This window comes from Mesoplodon bidens (assembly GCF_964165515.1).
Source record: "Mesoplodon bidens genome assembly, chromosome: 8".
Classification (NCBI taxonomy): domain Eukaryota; kingdom Metazoa; phylum Chordata; class Mammalia; order Artiodactyla; family Ziphiidae; genus Mesoplodon; species Mesoplodon bidens.
The window spans coordinates 82,638,891-82,660,091 of NC_138165.1; the positions used below are offsets into that span (position 1 = coordinate 82,638,891).

The window sequence follows — 21,201 nt, forward strand, 5'->3', positions numbered from 1 at the left end:
CAGTTCAAATACTACCAATATGTAATAGGTACGTGCAAGTACATACACACACAGTTGAATTCTTTTTATTGCTGTAGCTTTCTTTCTCCTTTTCTTTTTCTCCAACCCCATCCCCTCCTGACTCTAAGCCACAGCCCCGAAGCACCAGGAGGTTCAGGGGATCCTCTCTGAATCCAGACTCTTCCTGGTTGAAATTTCAGACAACTCTTCCCAAAGCCCTAATTTCATCCGGTCACCATCTCGCTCAAAAGCAGTGAGTGGCATGAGTATTACTCCAGCCTCATCAGATACCTCCATCAGCTGGTGTTCAAGGCCCCTTCATGTGGCACTGGCCTCCACATCCAGTGTGAGCTCCCACCCTGCTCCCCTTACACACACCTGTTCGTTCCTGCCTCTGTGTGTATTCTCTCTCTCCTCCTGTCCAAATCCCACTCATTCTTCTGATCCAGTTTACATCCCATTTTCTTCCTTCTATGAAGACTCTAGGCTTATAGCTCCAGTTTTTTCGTTTCTCCTGTACTCCAAACCTGTGCTGAGCCGTTGTCCTGGTCCTACAGCCCTGTCTCATATTCCTCCTTCAGAAGTGCATAGAGAACACTCAACACACACTTGATTCAGTGGCACTAACAAATGGGACCGAACTTCCTTCTAAACGGAGTAATATGATCTCTGCTAAATATTTACTACTTCAAATGCATGTTATTGGAAGAGGTAGGAAGACTGCAAAAAAACTACTGTGAATACCTAATTCTCCCCCATTATCAAACATCGAGCTGCCCCCTGGGCACCAACTCAAACTTACTTATTACAGTCAGCCCTTCTGTGAAGCCCTCTCGAAGCCATGAGTCCTCTGTGTCCTCAACTCTGCTGAGCAACACTAGCCTTTTCTAAGTTAACTACAAGCATGAGGAATGGGATTGTAGGTCATTGTGCTCTGGGCTGGTGTTTATGTATATGTGTCTTGAAGGGCCTCTTCTCTTTAGTGAGTCATCTGTGCAAGTGTGTTTTTTTGTTTTTTTGTTTGTTTGTTTACTAAGGATTTAAATAACAGTTGCCTGAATATAAAGCATACTTTCTTTCATAAATAGAAACCAATATTTATTTCTGAACAGTTACAAATGGAGAAACAACTCGCAGGTTATTCAGTCATTCTCTTTCAACCTAACTGTTGCATTTAGGATTCTAGGGCTCTTTATCCGTGGCATTGAAGAAAACAGCAGGTCCAAGCGGGAAGGACTGTTTCACGAAAATGAATGTATTGTAAAAATCAACAGCGTGGACCTCGTAGACAAAACCTTTGCTCAGTAAGCATTTTTTTTCATTGTTTTACTTACTTTATTGATTCCTCGAATGCTTATAATCATTACTGAGCTCATTATGATCAAAAATGTAGGTAGAACTTCTGGTAAGTTCCCTTTGACCCCAGAACATCCATTTTCAAATATGTCCTGTGTTTTAGCATACTCAGAGGTGGGCTGCAAATGTCCCTGACAGCCCTGAGAAGGGCAAACTGCAGAATAGAGCAAACCTTCTGCCTGGCTGTCTTTCTGGGGCATCGATAGATGGGTTTGTTTTTCTTGGGATACAGGTCAGTTAGACTGGTATTTAAGAACTCTTCACAGACTATTAGTTTGGCTTATTAATTAACTTACTTGGTGTCAGTAGTCTTCCTTAAACTAAATATCTGTGAGAGATGACTGTGAAGACTCACTGAATAATAGAAACAAATGGAAAAAAAAGTTAAAATACTCTCCCTCAAGAAATTATTTCTCTGCATGTGAAAATGTTACAGGAATAGGTCTTTATACCTAAGAATTAGAGTATGCAACAGTCTGCATATGCTTTTTTATATGTATATTGGCATTACAGTGGAACAAGGGAATAATCATGAATATTCTTTAGTAATGATCACCAACCTCTCTTGTTTCAACCAAAACAACTCATAATATATCTTCTCTGTGACCATTAGTTGCCAATATTGTGTTGGGTGGAGGGGCAGTGCTGTAGCTGCTTAAGTGTGGAAGAAAATGAAGCCTGAAGAGTGTATTTCTAAAAATAATGAATAATAGGTAAAATTATAATTATTATCAATAATGATATTATTTTTATATATCACTATGCTTGTTACCAGGACTTAATAGGAATGCAAGGCAGACATTATTCTCCCTATATTATAGAGGTAGAAATCAAGGGTTATAAAAATTCAATGTGGAGTAGAAATTGACTCCTAGTCAAGGAGCTGACCAGAGGAGTTGGGCTGTCTATATGAAGTCTTCTCCCTCCTCCCCTAACATTGTAAGCTCTTCGTGAATAAAGTGAGGGGGAGCTCAGATAGCAGTTGGAATTATGATGAATTATTATTTGGTGTGGCTGCTAATAACAGAGACCTGAAATAAAGGTAGCTTAAACAAAATTTACCTTTTCTAAGGACAAATAAGTGTGGAGATGGCAGTCCAGAGTTGGAACGGAGGGTCCACCATCATCAGTGAGTCAGGCATCCTCCATCTTTCTGCTTTGCCATCCTTCTTATGTGGATGCTATCTTTAAGCTGTCTCATGGTAACAAGATGGCTGCTGGAGTTCCCTCCATCACTTCTGAGTTTTAAGAAATAGGAAAGAGAAACAGTAGAACAAAAAAGTTTCTGCCTCCCAGATGAGCCAGATTTTCTCTAACCTTTCATTTCATTGGCAAGAAAGCTGGGAAAGAGAGTTGTTTTACCTAGTCATAAGGTATAAGGAGACATAAGGAAGAAGGAAAGAAAAAGTAGTAGGAAATTTGAGGAAAAGCACAAAGCGCTAAGACAAAAAAGTAAAAACATTAGGGACTCTATAATAGAATAACAGGGAGGGTGCATTTTGGATTGCCAGTCCACTGTGATATTTGACACAGCCAACGTACCTACCAAACGTCTTCGTGAGGAAACGTTTGTGTCAGAATTGGGCTTCTGCAACACAACCCACATTAGGAAAGACCTGTACTTTAGATTAAAGTCTTAAAAGGAAACCAAATGATAATCTGATGGAGACTATGAAAGATGTTTGTTCCATTTAAAATTAGATCTTGCTTTTATATTTACTTCAGTAAATACTTCTGGGTAGAATTTCAGATTTAGAAATGCTTAAAAGCTGTGGGTCATTGGACAAGTTACTTAAGCTCTCTGAGCCTCCACTTCTTCATTTTGCAAAATGAGAGCTAATTATACTTACTTAACATGGTTGTTAAAAAGGTTAAATGAGAGAATCGTGCATGTTGATAATGCACATGTAGCCCAGTGTGGTGGCACCTAATGGGCAGGCCATACATGGTAACTAGCATTTAGTTAGCAAAGTCATATTGGTAGTAATAGTGATAGTATCTCCTGTGCTTATGCTCCTGGGATGCTCCTATAGCCGTGAGGCTGGGTGCTTTGGATGGCATGCTAGGAAGTGGTATCATTATATGTTCACTGTCTTTCAAGGGCTCAGGATGTCTTCCGTCAGGCAATGAAATCTCCAAGTGTGCTGCTTCATGTGCTTCCACCTCAAAACCGGGAACAGTATGAAAAATCAGTCACTGGACCTCTTAACATTTTTGGTAACAATGATGGCGTTTTGAGAACAAAGGTGCCACCTCCTGTCCATGGAAAATCAGGAATAAAGACAGTAAATCTCACAGGAACAAGCAGTCCTGAAGAAGATGCATCAACTTCCCTGCAGCAAAGCAAGAGCCCCCGAGTACCAAGACTAGGTAGAAAGCCATCCTCTCCCTCACTCTCCCCGCTTATGGGGTTTGGCAGCAAGAAAAATGCAAAGAAAATTAAGATTGACCTAAAGAAAGGTAATTATTAAATTATGCTTAATAGCATTCTATTGTTGTAACATGTAAAATTGGTTAAGAGAAATGCATTAAGGCTAATTTTGTTAATTCTCCCTTCATTTAATTGGATCAAAGAATAGATTTAAGTGTATACTGCAGTAACTTAAATTTCTTAAAATCGTAGTACTTTCTTATTCTTTTTTCTGGAGAGTGTAAATTATTTGAAGCAAGAAAATTATAAAGACCTGCTGTGAAATAGAAAGAACCATTACAAACTTGGTAGGAACAGAGTGTTATTGTATCACAACTTAATACTAAATAGGCACTGAAATTCAGTTGTCTGTTTTAAGCAAGATTAGTGATTTTTGAAGCATCCTTTAGTCCAAGTCTGAAAAGCCAATATATTGTTTCTGGTTCTCTAAGATAGCTTTATACCAGCAAAAATTGTTCCTCAGCAAATATGTAGTTTATTAATTTCACTAATTCAACAATGCAAATAATTTTTCAAGTATTCTTAATTTCAAAAGTATGTATAACCTTTTTTCTTCATCTTTTTCAACTTTTTCATCCATTTGAAGCCCAGAACAATAAGACTAGATCATGTGTGTTCATAGATATTTACGCAATATTATACATACACACACACACATTCATGTATTTCTGTGCTTTTGTTTGTTTTGTAACTTCTCCTGATAATCCCTTCCCCCACTGCAACCTTCTACAACCCACTGTGATTTTCAAGAGTCCATTCAAAAGAAACCAAGATTTTATGGATTCTTGTCTGAATTAATAGGAAATGTAATGATCACAAGGTAGTTTTAGAATACTTGTTCACATATATCTAAAGCAAATTACATGTACCTTTAATTGGGATATAGAGATTATTCTGAAAAACCCTCTGGTCAAAATTTTTCTCCTATAAGAATTCTATACTCAGAAGAAAATGTATTGATAGGAGGCACAATTAGGCTTTTTATGTAAATACATCACGTGTGCTTTTCATACAAATTGTGCAGCTATGTATAAGACATGGGGTTGAGTGCTTTGAGAATAGATAAATCAGACACAGAACATGACCTTAAAAATCCATCAGAAAGCCTTGAATGCAAAAATAAAGAATATTACATCCTACAGCTGTGTTTTGGGAAGATTAATCTGACAGAAAAAGATATACTAAAGAAGAGAGCATAAAACAAGGGATCAGTAAAGGGTGCACGGTGTCTGTCTGAATATAATATGTATGCCTAAATTGCTGACTGGATGTAGGCAGGAAGAGAGAGGAATTACTGTTATTGCTGAGGTTTTCAGCCAGGGTGGCTTGTGCAATGGAGATACCATTACAAGAAATTAGAATTTTAAGTAGAAAGGACAAGGATCTGGGTTGGAGAAGGAAGTTCATAGTGAAGTTTAAAATGCTTGTGAAAGAATGTGCATGGTAATATGCTGGAGACTGACACCAGAGAGATTAGAGACAAACAAAGTGATGTCAGTGTCATCTGCAGGGAGATGGTAGCTGGAGCCAGGAGCATGCCAGGCAAGTCTAGAGGACAGATTGTTCCAGATGCTTGGGGAACATCTATGTTTACGTGGGAGAACGATGGGTAAGAGAAAGAGTGACAGACATGTTGTGATCAGAGAGGCAGGAAAATAATCAGAAGCTAAAAACATGAATACCAAGGGGTGAGTTAATTTCAAGAAAATGGTTGGTGAGAAGTGTCAAAGCTAGAAAAGGGGAAAGATCAGAATAGGAAAAATGACTGGATACGGTCATGGGTAGGTAGTTGGTGATGGAAGATTGAAGAAGCAGTAGGATTGACATAAGAATTCTTTAGGGTAGAGAAATCTAAGCATGCCTTCACATAGAGTGAAAAAAGACATAAACTCAAAGAGAGAAACTGGAGATGCAAGAGAGCGGGACAGGAGTAACAGGAACGAGTGATGGGACAATGGGATGCAGTACACAAGGAATGGAGACTCAGGGGGAGGGGGAACCAGCCAACTAGGCTGGCTAGTTGATTGAAAGCCTGACATGTCAGATGGCCTCTTGCTTCTCAGGAAAGTATGAAGTCAGGTTATGGTTTACTGAGAAATCAGTCTCCCAGTTATATTGATAACATGTGGTGTTTCTTCTAGGACCTTAGTAAACAAAAGTGTTATATATCTACACTGGCCCTAAATTCACTGTGATACAATCATGGCCTATAAGGAACTGTAATCTGTATTTAAAACCAGAAAAACTGAAGCATATTTAAAATATTTACTGGAATGTCAATATTTCACTTATTCTGCATTAGTCTAAATTAGGTGGATTTAACTATACAATTGAATATAATATTACTCCTGCTGAAGGTGACCGTGCGTTTTCCTGGTCTTATACGCTAGGACCTGAAGGACTTGGTTTCACTGTGGTTACCAGAGATTCTTCCATACATGGTCCTGGTCCCATTTTTGTAAAAAACATTTTACCAAAAGGAGCAGCAATAAAAGATGGCCGCCTACAATCAGGGGACAGAATTTTGGAGGTAAGAATTAGAAGGAATATCTTCAATAAAATCTTTCTTGGTGTTTGAAATAAGTATATAAAATTTATTAAATTTTGAATTCAGTATGTTGAAAACTGTACTTATAGACAAGATAAGGACTTTAATTAGAAAACTGGTTACTCAATAGCCTATCTTTGTAAGTCCTCAATAAGGGCAACGATATGGAGCCAAATGATATTGAAAAGTTTTCCCTATCTCCTCTTTCTTACTTCCGCCTCTTAGAGTCCCTGGGGAATTTGGGTCAAATCCACGAGTTCATCATATATTCAATTAGGGCTAAGGATTTCAAAGTTGCACCCAAGCTCTTGTAACAGTTCCCTTCAACTTCTCCAAGAGTGGGCCAGCCTGTCTCAGGTTGGTCTATGCATGTAGAAAAGTATTTGGAATACCCAAAGCAAGAGGATTTTTTTTTGTCATTTATTTTTGTTTGATAGCATCATCTTCTTGGCTAAATATATATTGTCAATTTACCTTTCAAGAAATCATATTCGTTGAAACTGGCTGGTTCCATTGAACTTTCTCATGGCATGGAAGTAGCACTATAGCTTTGTATATAGTTCTAGATCATGATAGAAAATGGGCCAAATGACTAATGTAGCTCCAAATGACAACCTCCAATAATCTATGGTAATCTGATGACTATAATTTTCTAAACATGGAAAATTGTAGAATTATAACAAAAATACTTATGCCTCAAGAATTTACTGTGTGATAACGGTCCATTTCTCCTATTTGTATTTGGCAGAGAATGGTAACAGCTAAGCATTTGAAATCAGCTTCCTTCCTACTTGAGGAATCATTCTCTGGTATCTGTCAGTTTGATTTGTCCTTGCTAAGAATGTGATGTCTTAGGGAAAACTGCTGATGCCAATTACTGAATGTCTGAGACTGTCCAGCACCACAATAATGATGGTTGGTATATTGCTAGTATCATAAACATAGTTGGTTTGGGCTCATGTATTCAGTTTTCATCTTTACAGAGCTTCATTGATCATGGGAGCCCATTTGCTGCTTGCTTTCAAAAACCATCTAGGGCAGAAGGGGATGGCAAGTGTTTTAATTGTGGCTGCTCATATGGTTGCCTGCATTAGGTAAATGGCAGAGATGTCAGTGGACGAACTCAGGAAGAGCTCGTGGCCATGCTGAGGAGCACCAAGCAGGGAGAGACTGCATCACTGGTCATCGCCCGCCAGGAAGGAAGTTTTCTGCCCCGAGAGCTGGTAATGTTCAGATCACAGTCTTACTGAATTTTCAATACAGAACATAATGCACTCAGTGAATTCATAATAACTGAGAAATGAGTTCTAAGTCACGGGCTTCCTTTGTAAAAAAAATTTAAAAAGTGAATCACGGGCCTCCCTGGTGGCGCAGTGGTTGAGAGTCCGCCTGCCGATGCAGGGGATACGGGTTCGTGCCCCGGTCTGGGAGGATCCCATATGCCGCGGAGCATCTGGGCCCGTGAGCCATGGCCGCTGGGCCTGCGCATCCGGAGCCTGTGCTCCGCAACGGGAGAGGCCACAACAGTGAGAGGCCCGCATACCGCAAAAAGAAAAAAAAAAAAAAAAAAAAAAAAAAAAAGTGAATCACACTGACAGTGTTTTGCCGCCATTTGGGGTATCACTGTTTTAGTGGTGATGCTGTGATGATGCAGTGAGGTAGGTAAATGCAAACAGTGCTTCAAGTGTACGAATTCAAACACCCTTCAAGGAGGCAATTTAACAATATTTGATAAAATAAAATGCACATTGAGTATGTGCTATGGGCTAGGCCCTGTGCAAAACACAACCAGCAGAAATGTTCATGGCCGTACTTTAGTGCAATTAGCAGTCTAAAGGGAAATTAAAATATAATCAAGTATTTAAAATGGTGATGAAGATTATGAAAGCAAACTGTGGAGTGCTACAGTAATATATAACAAGGGAATTTAACCTAGTCTTGAAGGCTGGGAAAGGCATTTCTAGAAAGAGAATTTCAAGTCTTATTAAAAATGTGTACCCTTAAAAAAAAAAAAAAGAAAAGTGTACCCTTTGACCTAGTAACTATACTTTTAGCAATTTGTCCTAAACTGATCATCAAAGATGTGGAAAAAATTCTTCTATATTGATTTTTTTCCTCCAGTCCTATTTATTATAGTGATATATTGGGCATGGTACAACAAGAAGGTACTGGTTAAATAAATAACTGGATCGCTTTCCAATGAAATATAGTAAGTACTTAAAATGGTCTCTGTGAGGAATTAATAATAATATGAGAAATGTTCATAGTATATTATTAAGTAAAAAGTTGGGTATAAAATGACATATGCAGTATGGCAAATTACATTAAAAATCTTTTTTAAAAAGCTGGAAGGAGATGCACTCAGATTGTTGGGATTGTGAGAGATTTTTATTTTCTCTCTTTTTTTTTTTTACAATGAACACATAATATTTATTATTGAAATATTTAAGGAGGCTTTAGAAACTTCAAAGGACTTTTATGGCTAATAATAAAGTAGAATAGATGTGGTCAAAGGACTTCTAATTACCCTTTGTTTTTTATTTCCTTTGAATCTATATAAGAAACGACAAAGGCACATATGGGTAATATGATAGGTTCCCCTAGTTAGATCATCAGAAGAGTGAGTGTTGAGAAAATTGAGTATAGTTAACTTGAAAAAAAATGTTTGGTACTGATAATTGCTATCACATATATAAAGAGTTATTGTATGGATTGGAAAGTAAATTTTAGTCTGTTTCTTCAGATAGTTTATATCCGTTAATTTACTTATGCATTAATCCAACAAACAAGTTACTGAGCATGCGCTGTGCACTAACTTGGAGGTTCTGGGGATACAAAAATAATTAAGACTACTTTCCTGCCCTATGTGAGCCTGTTCCAAAACAAATAGTTGGAGGTGATAATGTTAAAAGCACTTTCTAAATGTTGGAGCTGTCCAAGAAGGAAACAGGTTATTTAGCATACTGAAACAGAACCTGCCTCACCATCTGTCAAAGATGCTCCAGAAACAATTCTCCTGTTGGTAAGGTGATAAGACCAGATAACCTCTAAGATACCTACTCTGGGTCTAATATTCTGTTACCTGTGTTTATATCCACATTTGAATATACAGCCTTCCTGAACCTCCTCTCTTATATATTAAGCCTCCTTAGTACTGGCCAAAGGAACCCCTTCCTTCCACGTTTCTGTACCATGGAGTTTCCTTTTGATCCTTCGTTATCTTTCCCATCATCTTATCCATGTTTCCTCTTGTCCTCTTTTATGCTTTGAGACGATCCATGGTAAAATAGGGAAGGGGAGATGCACTCCCTGCCTCCTTTCCGCTACTGGACTCCTTCACACTCAGCGATTTGGAAGGCAGAATCTTGAGTTACGGCCTCATCTACTCACTGAAGCTCCCGACTCTTCCTAAAGAGAAATGCTGTCAAAACTCGAATTCTAGATTTTTTTTCTCTAAATTCAGATGGATTCTTTCCCTCAATCTTTTATTTATCCAAAGATGTTGGTCTTTCTCTACAAGGGTCAAAGTGAAAAGAAACAACACAAAAGGGGGCAGCATGGATATATAGCAGGAAGCCCTTACACTTCTTATCTAATTCGTTGGTTGCTGGTGATAAAAGTGGTTAGAAAACCTCAGTAGGACTATGTACTTGTTTCAGGGATAGGAGAACTAGGAAGTTTTGATTGTGTATTCTTTTGAACTGTGGTCCTGGGAGGAGTAAAATCCTGCATATAGAGAGAAATATTCCAGGCAGCCCCTAGGCATGCGAAGGAACCCAATAGCAGAGCTCCAGCTAGGAACTCAAATACTCACGAGTCCCTCGTTCCCCATCTAACAGTTACTTATACCCCTTTTCCATATGTCCTCTAGAATTCCCAACTGCACAGCTAATTCCTTCTTCCTATAAGCTCTCCCAACCCCGCCTACCCCCACCAACTCCCACCCCTGCCCCCAGTAAGGGGGAAAGGGATGCTGATCTTATTCAGTTTGAAACCCTGAAAGCATTTCTAGTCAAAGACAATTACATCTAGAAGTTAGCAAATGGCATAATAGAATTCTTGGACTAAAGGGAGCTGAAAGAATCTGTGAGTCCAGCTCTACTTTTGTAGCTGAGAAAACAGAGAGGCTCCGGGTGGTTGAGTAACCTGTCCATGGGCCCACAGTCAGCAGGAACTAGATGCCTAGGTTTTTTAGCATTTATATTGTCTCTGAAGCTCAACTTCTATCCTTACTACCTACTGTGTGATCCAGAGCAGATCACAAAATCATTCTGAGGCTCAGTCCTCATCTGTATCATTAGATTTCTGTGACAATTAAAAGAGATAATTCATGCAAAGCTCTAAGTGTTGCTTCTGGTCAATTGAAGTACTAAATATGTTAGCTATACTTGTTTCTTCTAGTACATTACCACTTCTGTAGTATTGTAAACACAATACTGTATAGGTATTATGGGGTAAATAGATTTATGCAGGCTTACCTGGGATTAACCACTATTTTGAACATTGATTGTTTTCTTTTTCATTATTTTAATATGTATTCTGGTATCCAAAATACAGAATTACAGACAAAATTTGTGTAACCAACCAAATTTACAAGCCCGGCAGCCTGTATATATTATTTCACTCTCATTTAATATAATTTAGTGAAATTGGATTTCTATCCCAGAAAGTGATATCATAGGCCAAGCCCACCAGGGAGTATATTAAATTAATTGTGCAACTATGAGATTATAAGTGAAAATAAGTTCTTTGTTCTCATCATTTTCTGTGTTATACAAAATTTGGAGGGCATGTGGTTAGTATCCATTCTCTTAGAATTCTCTAGCAAATAGTCTCTTTAAAAAATATTTGACTTCTAACTATCCAAATATGTGGAATATTCTTTGTAACCACAGCAAAGCAAGGGCCTTTGAGGCTAACAAGCACTGAAGTAATGTGGACCCAGAATCTTTGTTTTGGAGAAATGTGGAATAATATTATTTTTCCAGCCCAAATACCTGTCTTGAATGCTAAATAGCAGGAACTCTGCAGGAAGTTTATAAAGAGGTCATATTTGGCATTCATGGGGCTATTTCAGTGGGAAATACTCAGAATGTGGCACTGGACTATTTGAAAGCACAGAATAAAGAAGAGTGTGCGACGTGATACATCTTTGTATTTTTCTTTCCAAAAATTGAAGGTGGTATCATGTCGGTCTCTTCTCCCTTATTGTGATTGATGCACACACTTGACTTGCCATTGAAAATCTGGCAGGATGAAGGAAGGACAGCACTTCCTGCTTTTGTCTTGTTCTATCTCCTTTGAAGAAAACAAACTGTTTATTGGTTTCCTGTTCTGAGAAACTGTCCTCTCCCTTTTGTTAAGCTGTGCTATTTCGTGAGCTCTGTACCCTCTTAACAGCACTGCTCTGCCTATTTTCTGACAGTTAAATCTTCCTTACTTCCTTGATATCATTAGCTTCCTGTGAAGTCTTAACACTCACAGCCAAGGGAGCATGTGGTCAGCGGTTCCACAGGAAGGCCCAATATAGGATGGTCTCTCGAATGTGACCCTCTGTCATTCCAAAGGCCTCAGCATCCATTTCCTGGTCATTTCTCCTGACTTGCCACATAAGAGAACTGTGCTGAATGCTTGTATTTGCTGGTCCATGTCTTCCTTCCTGAGCAATTGGTTAGTATCACAAGTACAGCAGCACATTTAGCCAACTTTCTTTCCATCTGTGGCAGCCTGGGTTGAAAATCAAATGAAAGGAATTTATATAATAACATCATTACTATTTAGCTCTTTCTAGTATTTTTACCAAAAGAACTGTGCTTCAAAGGTAATCTTTCCAGAATCCCAGTCCAGAAGATCCTTTGATGTTCTCATCCCCTTACTGGGTGAGAGTTTATTAAAGAGGTGTTCACATAAGGAACATTTTTGCAAAAGGGACTTTGAGATTAGTGTTGGTAATAGAATCAGAAGGTGAAACTTCTGTATCTGCACCTGCCCTTGAAACAAAAATGATGCTACTTATTCGGTGGTTTGGTCTGTTCTGTGAGAGACATGGTCTGCATGTTCTTTTCCATCCCCGATACCTATAATTCTTTTTGTCCTGTGCAAAGTGTCAGATAAAGCTCTCTTTCCATTCAGAAAAGATTCTGAAAAACTAAAGGTTTTCTATGTATTTCATGCCTATATTTTTAAGGACTTCAGAGAAAGCAGCACTTTATTATTTGCCACATATGTGCATGTATGTGTACATGTATGTGGCTGTCTTCTTTTGTTTACGGGGGGAAAAGAAGTATTCTGCCATTTCATTGTTAACCTGTTTAACGTTTCATGTTCTGACCTGCTGCCTTATTTTTAACTTATCCTGAAAATCACAGCAACCCCTGGTGGGTAAAACAAGCTGGGAAAATTTCAAATGTATTTATAATTTTTGCCTGCTATTAAGCACTGGCCTCTGCAAGGGGCAATAACTATATTTCAGGCAAGCAAGGTGCTCCTGCCTGGAATGATTGAGATCCCAAAGTTAGCCATGTTTGTCATGCTGATCTGACCTTCCCTCAGGAACATCACTTTTGCTGAGAAAAAACTGATGTATGCATATGTGGAGGCTCCCTTAATAGTTGCTGAGATGGGTGTATTCCAGCACTACCGTTTCACCAGTCCTGGTAACTACCTTAGCAAATGACCCCTTCACAGTTTACTCTATCTTCTTCCTAAGTGAAAAATTCACACCTCAAATGTCAAATGACTTAACGTAGTGAATCATGGAAGAATTTTACTTTGAAAACTTAGATGAACCTCATTTAACTGATATTTTGTTCGCTGTGGCTATTTGATTCAAAATGATTCCATGCTTAATTAACCAAGGTACTTAAGGAGGAATGAATATTATAGTGGTTAGTTGTGGATAAGTAGCAGAAATTGAAGGATGGTTTCAGAATGATTTTTCCTACCTAAACCAGAGTGAAGTTATGTTTTGGAATTTAAATAATTATGCAAAAACCAAAATTCATTGCTATATTTTATAGATTCTCCAAGTAACTCAGTTCTATGACTTTAGATGGAGTCCTTGCTAAGATATAATCTCCATTTCTGCCTCTTTCTACAGAAATTTTGGTTTCCTTCTTACTGCATTTCTGTTCAACCAGTAGTCAAGGCTCTGCAACATGACCTCCAGCATCAACAAAATGTGTCCCTGTCCTCAAGAAGCTTCTAGCCCATAAAGAAAAAAAGAGTGATGAGTTGATCAAATTACGCAAATAAAGTGTTATGGGAATTCAAAGTTGGGGACCAAAAAACCTTTAAGAACCTAATGGTATTTGAGAGCAATCTTGATGATTGAGTAGGATTTCAAAATGCAGAGCTACGGGGGGAAGGAAATAGCATCTTCAGATACTCAGAGACTGGAAAATACAAAATACATCAAGGAGATAGTAAGTAGCCCATCCTGCTAGATTACTGAGCAAGGAGCTATCATGAGTGGTATTGTTTGTAAGGGGTGAAAAGGTATTAGGATACCTGCTAGGATCTGTTGCAGTTCACTAGACTGTAATGACGGGGAGCTTAAGAGCTGGGTTTAGTCAGACCTGGGTTGAATCCTGGCTCTCCTACTGATTGGCTGAATGGCCGCGATTACTTCCCTCTGCCCCCACTCCTCATCACAAACATGGGGATCAGAGTTTCGTCTACCTAAGAGACTGTTTGTTAGCATTAAATGAGATGCATGTATAGGGCACATAGAATGGGATTCAGCAAATGTTACTTGTTATCGTTATTACTCATCTAAATGAGAGAGATTAAGTGCACAGTTAGGGCTTCCCACTCACTGGGAACGGAGAGGGGTATGGAAATAGAAAACTTTGGCTTTGGCATCTGATAGATGTTAGGGTAATGGAATGAGATATATCAAATCTACCCAAGTTTTGAGTTTGGATGTCTGGAGATAGAAGATACATAGGCAGGTTTGGAGAAGAAAACAATTATTTTTGGCCTAGAATTGTGTTCCTTTCATGGATCCCAAGCTGGTCTATGGCCCAGTGATCATCAGCCTTTTTGCCTTCTCCCTGCTCTCTAGCCATTCCAAACTTTTTTTTTCACTTGTTTAAAATGTTACCAGTGCCCTCTCTTTGTCAATCAATTGCTGTGAGACTTCCCTCTGCTTAGGACACCCCCGCCCTTCCCTCTCACTGTACAACTCCTTAAAACATTTACTTACAGAGCCTCCTTGAACCCCCAAGTTTGGGTTATGGAGCCCCATTTAGTTTTCCATTTATATTCAAAACTTACCATGCTTCTGAGTCACCTTAAGGACTGTAGACAAATAGCAATTCAGAGTCCAGGTTTGGGAGTCTCATGGGCTGAATGTGAATCCCTGCTTCACAACCTTACTCAACCTCTCTGCCTCAGTTTCTTCACTTGTCAAATAAGGATGATGATAGCACCTACCTTGTAGGGTTGTTGTGAGAATTAGTTGAGCATAGATGCTAACACGTGGTAGGTGTCGAATAGTATTGACTCCTGTTATTTCCCATGCCTGGTGCACACTGTGTGCTCAGTAAATATTTGTTGACTGAATAAGTGAAAGCTATGCATTATTAAAGTAGACAGTATAGAAAGCTGGAAAAGGTATTGCTAAAACAGCTATTACCCCTGATCTATATCTAATCTGTATTGAATGCATTATCCATCCTGCTACAATCATTTTAAAACAAAAAATATGCAGAGATTTCCTTAGATATCAGGGCACTATCAACTTCTAATTACACACAAGACAATGAGGGTAGGGATAGTTAGTATTAAATGTAAAGATGTAGACATAGAGAATGGACTTGAGGACACAGGGTGGGAGGGGGAAGCTGGGGCAAAGTGAGAGTAGCATCGACATATGTACACTACCAAATGTAAAATAGATAGCTAGTGGGAAGCAGCTGCACAGCACTGGGAGATCAGCTCGGTGCTTTGTGACCACGTAGAGGGGTGGGATAGGGAGGGTGGGAGGGAGACGCAAGAGGGAAGGGATATGGAGATATATGTATGCATATGGCTGATTCACTTTGTTGTACCACAGAAACTAACACAGTATTGTGAAGCAGTTATACTCCAATAAAGATCTATTAAAAAATTTTTTAAATAAATCTAAATGACAGTTTAGGTAGTTTAAATTATCATGAAGACATTTGCATGGTCTAGTTGTACAGTTTATTTATAAAGGTATATAAAAACAATAAGTATCAGTACTTTTTATTTTAAAACATTAGACGTATTTTTGAAGTATTAAAAGTACTTTAAATTACTTTTAAAACATTTCAGTCTTGGCTACAATAACGTGTTAGAACACTGGTCCTCAAAACATGGTCTCAGACCAGCGGTATAGCATCACCTGGGAACTTGTTAAACATGCAAATTCTCAGGCTCCCTCCAGAACTAAGAAATCAGAAACTCTAGGGGTAGAGCTCAAAGATGTATTTTAACAAGCACTCCAGGTAGTTCTGATGCTCCCTCAAATTTGAGAACCACTGGAATAGTGGTCTAGTTATAGAGTGTAATAAGGCCTATAGGATAACTTACTGCCTATAGCTGACTAGCTTCAATAATCACATTTTCAACTTTATCTTTCTGTTCTTCAAACAGTTTCTTGCTCTGTGAAAAGTATTCAGTGAGGGCTTCCCTGGTGGTGCAGTGGTTGAGAGTCTGCCTGCCGATGCAGGGGACACGGGTTCGTGCCCCGGTCCGGGAAGATCCCCCATGCCCCAGAGCGGCTTGGCCCGTGAGCCATGGCCTCTGAGCCTGTGTGTCCGGATCCTGTGCTCCACAACGGGAGAGGCCACAACAGTGAGAGGCCTGCGTACGGCCAAAAAAAAAAAAAAAAAAAAACGGTATTCAGTGAAAATTTCAAGCCCAATTGAGTTGCGTATCTTTAGCCACGTGCCCCTCATTTTGGCAGAGGTCCAGCACTGAACGCAATCCAGTTACTCAGCTCAATTACACCCGATTCATTTAGGCAAACTCAATTGTACTTGACTTTTTCAGGCCCAACTCGATTGTGCTTTAAAATTTTCACATTCAATTTGATAGTGCTCAAAATGTGTTATGTGCCACCTTGTAACTTGTAGATTTAGACACATACCAAAGGGAGGTACTTTTAGGGAAGCTTAGAAGATTGGGTTATTGGCATTTGTTTGCAGTTACACTTATTTTATCTCCAACATGGTGTGCTGCAGGTAAGGTATCCTCCACCGGCTCCGTGCATAGACCATAATCTACCATCCCCATTCTGCTGTGTTGAATTCAGGTCACAGTTTGTAAAGCTCCTAAGAAAGTAATCCTCGTGTACTGTCACAGAGCCACTATGCTTAGTTGTTCCCATTTATCTTATTTTAAAGGTGGCAAAAAATGAGGCACAGAGATATTGCCCCGTACCAGAATTTATACTGTTTGTCAAAATCAGAAATATTTTTAAAGGAAGACTTCCACCTCACTGAGATAAGCATCATACCTTCTCACTTGTGCTGTGTACTAAAAGACCAGGCCCTTAATCTCTGCCAATTTTTTAAAATGCATTCAAGAACCCACAAGGCTGAGGGATTAATAGTCATCTGCTACTCCCTGGGAAGTACTCATACCTAAAAGAATTTTACTGAACCCTTGTCAGCAAAATCTAGTCTTGATAAAATAGATGATGATAAATGCTCTGGTTCAGCATTATTAAAACAGATGGTGGAAGTGCTGGCCATTTTGCCTGGTTGTATGGCTTCCAGGTGTCAGAATGAAAATACTTAATGGGTTTTATCACAAGACTGGTTTTGTTGGAGTTTGGGAGGTGGTGCAAGGAGGAGTGTTCTGTGCTGAAAAGAAGCTCTCCTGACATTCAGAGGACTGGGGCCTAATTACATTCTCTTGCAAAGTTAAAGATGAAGAGCCAGGAGATCTGGCCGTACTCTCATGGCACAAGACATATGTCTTATTAGTGGCCACTGTGGCCATGATTAGGCTTCCGGAGGCTAGAAAAAAGAAGAGTTTTCTGAATATCCATGTTTAAACAGCTCAGAGAAAGGAATATTGTGACCAGCCACAGACTATATCCTTCTTATTATCCAGTTAGCAAAATGTTACCAGTAATTCATGCCAGCTGTTGATATGGAACAGCTGGATAAGAAGGTGTTACAAAGCTCAGGGGATGACCTTGATTTGCCTAATTACCCCGATGCCTGTGATCAGTACATTTGTTAAGGTACATTCGCTGTAAGATAAGGAAATGTGTTCATTTTGTAAAGGATATTTAAAGATTAAGGGAAAAAAAAGTACTGCCATAATTGGTTGTGGTCGACTTTTCCAGCTGTTATCAAAGTAAATACCACACATGTGAAACTGCCGCAAGAGTCCATTTCACTTTGAAAGTATACTGAGAGGTTTGAACATGTTGCATCTGTCTGTTTTTCAAGAAAATGTGTGATCTTTATCGTTAAAGAATATCAACTTAAGGGCTTCCCGGGTGGCGCAGTGGTTGAGAGTCCGCCTGCTGATGCAGGGGACACGGGTTCGTGTCCCGGTCCGGGAAGATCCCACATGCCTCAGAGCGGCTAGGCCCGTGAGCCATGGCCGCTGAGCCTGCACGTCCGGAGCCTGTGCTCCGCAACGGGAGACGCCACAGCACGGAGAGGCCCACGTACCGCAAAAAAAAAAAAAAAAAGAATATCAACTTAAGACTGTTACTTTTTTTTTTCTTATTTCCTAAGGGCTGATAAAACAGAGATAGACACTTAAATAACAATCTGTTGCCACTTACCTCTTCCCATGCCCTGTCCCTAAAGATTCTCTGGGCAATGACTTGTAAATATGTTCTCATTATTTTTAATGAGTGTGCGGAACATATGATGCATAATGCACCACTAGATAGGTGCCCTTTTACTGAACTTGTCAGATATAATAAAACATCGAAGGAGTTAAGATGCATTTTTCTTTAAGATATTATAATTATTTAAATTAAGATGCCCAAGTGCAAATCATGTACTATTCAATTCCTGTTGCTGCCTAAAGAAAGCCCCACCCCAGTCTTAGTTCTCTCTTTAAAAAAGAATGTTTTATCACAATGTTAAGAAGACAAAAGAACATATAATATTGTTTTGTCTCTTTAAGTATACCCTTCTTTAAATCTGCCCCAATGGCAGGATATTCAATTATAAACGAGTTCAATTATATTTCCTGGCCACTTACTGAGTTATATGAAGGACTTTTATCACCGAGTCTTTCCGTAATTAATTCTTTGCATTTCTTAGAGGCTTAGGACCTAAGGAAGGATTGTTTAACAGCTTAAAATGTTGTTTCAATTTTCTTATATTTCCTCTTTCTCTTCTTTTCCTGCCTCTCTCCTTTTCTTTCTTGCTCTGACCTATCATCCTGCCTTTCTGGAAGCAAATAACACTTAGTATGGTATCTCTCAACTGCAGAATATTTTTATTTCTATATTACATTAAAATGCCAGGTGGTGACGAAGAGGAAGGTAATAGTATATTATGTTAAACTACATTAAAATGCCAAGTAGTAGATGAAAGTGGTGGTAGAATGGAGAAATATATCATCCCCAAGAACAACAAGGCCTCCCCTTGCTGGTCTTTGTTGCATAAATATTGGTGCCTCTGGCTCCTGGTTTATGGAACTGTCAGCCTTAGCACCCTGCAGGTGTTACAGACTTTCAGCCTGACTCAACAGGGCTCTCTTCTCTCCTTCCTAGCAGCTACATCTTTCAACTGTAGACCCTTGACTTCCCACTGGAGGGGAAAAACACACAGAAACAAACAAGCAAAAAACCAGAAAGTGGCAAAACACAAAAACACCCAACCACAACATGTTACCCATGACTTGCTTGCACTCCATCTCCCTGAGATCAAATGCTTCTCATCCATGATACACAAAGAGAGACTGATGTTCAGGAGAATTGTCTTCTTGGGCCTCCATTTCCCTCTATGTCTGGATCTACATTGATGATAACAGGACCCAATTGTTCAATAAATATTTACTGAACATCTATTTGCAGTTCAGTTGATCAAATACTTATTGTTTATTTATGCTAGGTGTTGTACCAGGCACTGGGTATTCTAAGATGCACTAAATCGTGATCCCTGAACTACTGGAGCTTATAGGCAATGCTAAGCGCCATTAGAGAAACAGGGTAAGAATATGGCATAGTACCTATCATCTGTGGGGAAAGCTAGTGGGAGGGAAATAGGTGTAGAAATTTAAGGAAGAAGCTGAGAGATTAATAGTGAACTAGAAGTTTAAAAAGAAAGAAATTAATAAGGGTTTTTAAATCATGAAAAATTTCATTTATGGGGTAGGACTTTGGTTGGGCCATGAATAAATTCAAAGAAGCAAAGAGGGAAAAACTTCCAGGAATATGGAGAAGCATAAGCCAAAGGCAGGAAGGAAAACTGAGGAAAAGGAAGGAGTAGAGAAACGAAGCATCTTGGTTACAGTGATATTCTTTTTGGCTACTTATGCTATCCCAGCAAAATTTGCAAGTCTATAACAAGGCTGTTTCTAGGGATAGCATAGGAAACCCCTCAAATGTGAATTGAGGATCTATTTGAAGCCCTCTTTTATAAGGTCTTTGTTTATAAGTTCTGTGTTTGGGCTTATTCATGTAGCCTACATTCAACTGGAGCATCTACTGGGCTGGAAAGTCCAAGATGGCATCCCTTACAAGGCTTTCAGTTGGTGCTGGCTGTTGGGTGGGGCACTTTTGTTCTCCTTCATGTGCCTTCTCATCCTCCAGAAGGCAGTACATCTTCCTTACATGACATTCTCAAGACAGCAAAAGCAGAAGATGCAGGTGTTCTTAAGGCCCAGCCTTGCAAGTTGCACAGTGTTACTTCTGCCTCATTCTCTTAGCCAAAGCAAGTTACATGGCCAATCAAGATTCAAAAGAGAGGTGGATAGATTCTACATTTGGACAGAAAGAGCAGTAGTCATGTTTCAAGAAGACATAATTCACTGGGACCAATATTACAGTCTCTCACGTTAGGTTAGGAAAGTTAGTGAGTACGCTGTTTTATAGCAGAATGAGTATTGGTCAGGGATGTAAGATTCAGTTACCAGCCCAGGGCTTCCACTGGATGGTTGAGTTTTTAGAAAGGCCATTTAACTTCTTGGGTCTTATCTTTCTGTATTGTATTCACAAAATTTTTATCGAGTTCTTAGTGCAAATAGAGTGCAAGAGATAAAAATGTCTATAAGCCATTCCTCTTTCCCTACTTTGCTGTTTAGCAACATTTTAACCATGACATTCTAGCTAAACATAAATTGCTGTCTCTATTCTGGATACGTTTCTCCCTAGGTGAGGGATATGCTTTTCCCTTTTTTTCCCATCCCACGACCTGGATGGGGGGCCGGGAGTCAGGGTTGGATAGTGTAGATAGTGATAAACTAATAAATACTAAGATTAAATCATCAGAATAAGAAGTATTTTGATAGTGAAATGGGAGAAGACTTTCCTTATCTATAAAATGAGAAGACTAAACTAAATGGTCTCTTAGATCTCTTCCTACTGGAAATTTCTGTGAATTTCTGTGCATCAGATCTTGGCATGACACGCCATAAAGACAATGCCTGAATTATGAATAATCTGTATATATAAATGGGCAGCAGGAGTCCACCTCTGAGTGTTTGTTCCACAGTTCAGAATGCCTTGGGAGCTTCTGACCTAAAGAATGCCTTCTCTTAAGTAAATGTAGAGCTAACTAATTGCCAACAGATATCTCTCTTCTGGCCACCTTTTCAACCCCCTGCCATTGTGGTGCTTGTTGCCATAGTAGTTAGTAGACACAGATGGAGCCCTTCTTCTAATACTCTCCTGACACCACCATAGCTATGGGTACCA

General features: G+C 39.2%; 1 protein-coding gene across 2 annotated transcripts in view; it reads left to right on the forward strand.

The window, feature by feature from the left end:
- The window catches only part of PARD3B (par-3 family cell polarity regulator beta), a 1,049,764-nt gene that overhangs the window by 536,843 nt on the left and 491,720 nt on the right, over window positions 1-21,201 (forward strand). For both annotated transcript variants that reach the window (XM_081242115.1, XM_081242116.1), the window contains exons 7-10: window positions 1,179-1,304; window positions 3,458-3,816; window positions 6,178-6,317; window positions 7,430-7,558. In XM_081242115.1, the coding sequence (XP_081098241.1) occupies window positions 1,179-1,304; window positions 3,458-3,816; window positions 6,178-6,317; window positions 7,430-7,558 (754 nt within the window). The remainder of the gene's footprint in view (window positions 1-1,178; window positions 1,305-3,457; window positions 3,817-6,177; window positions 6,318-7,429; window positions 7,559-21,201) is intronic.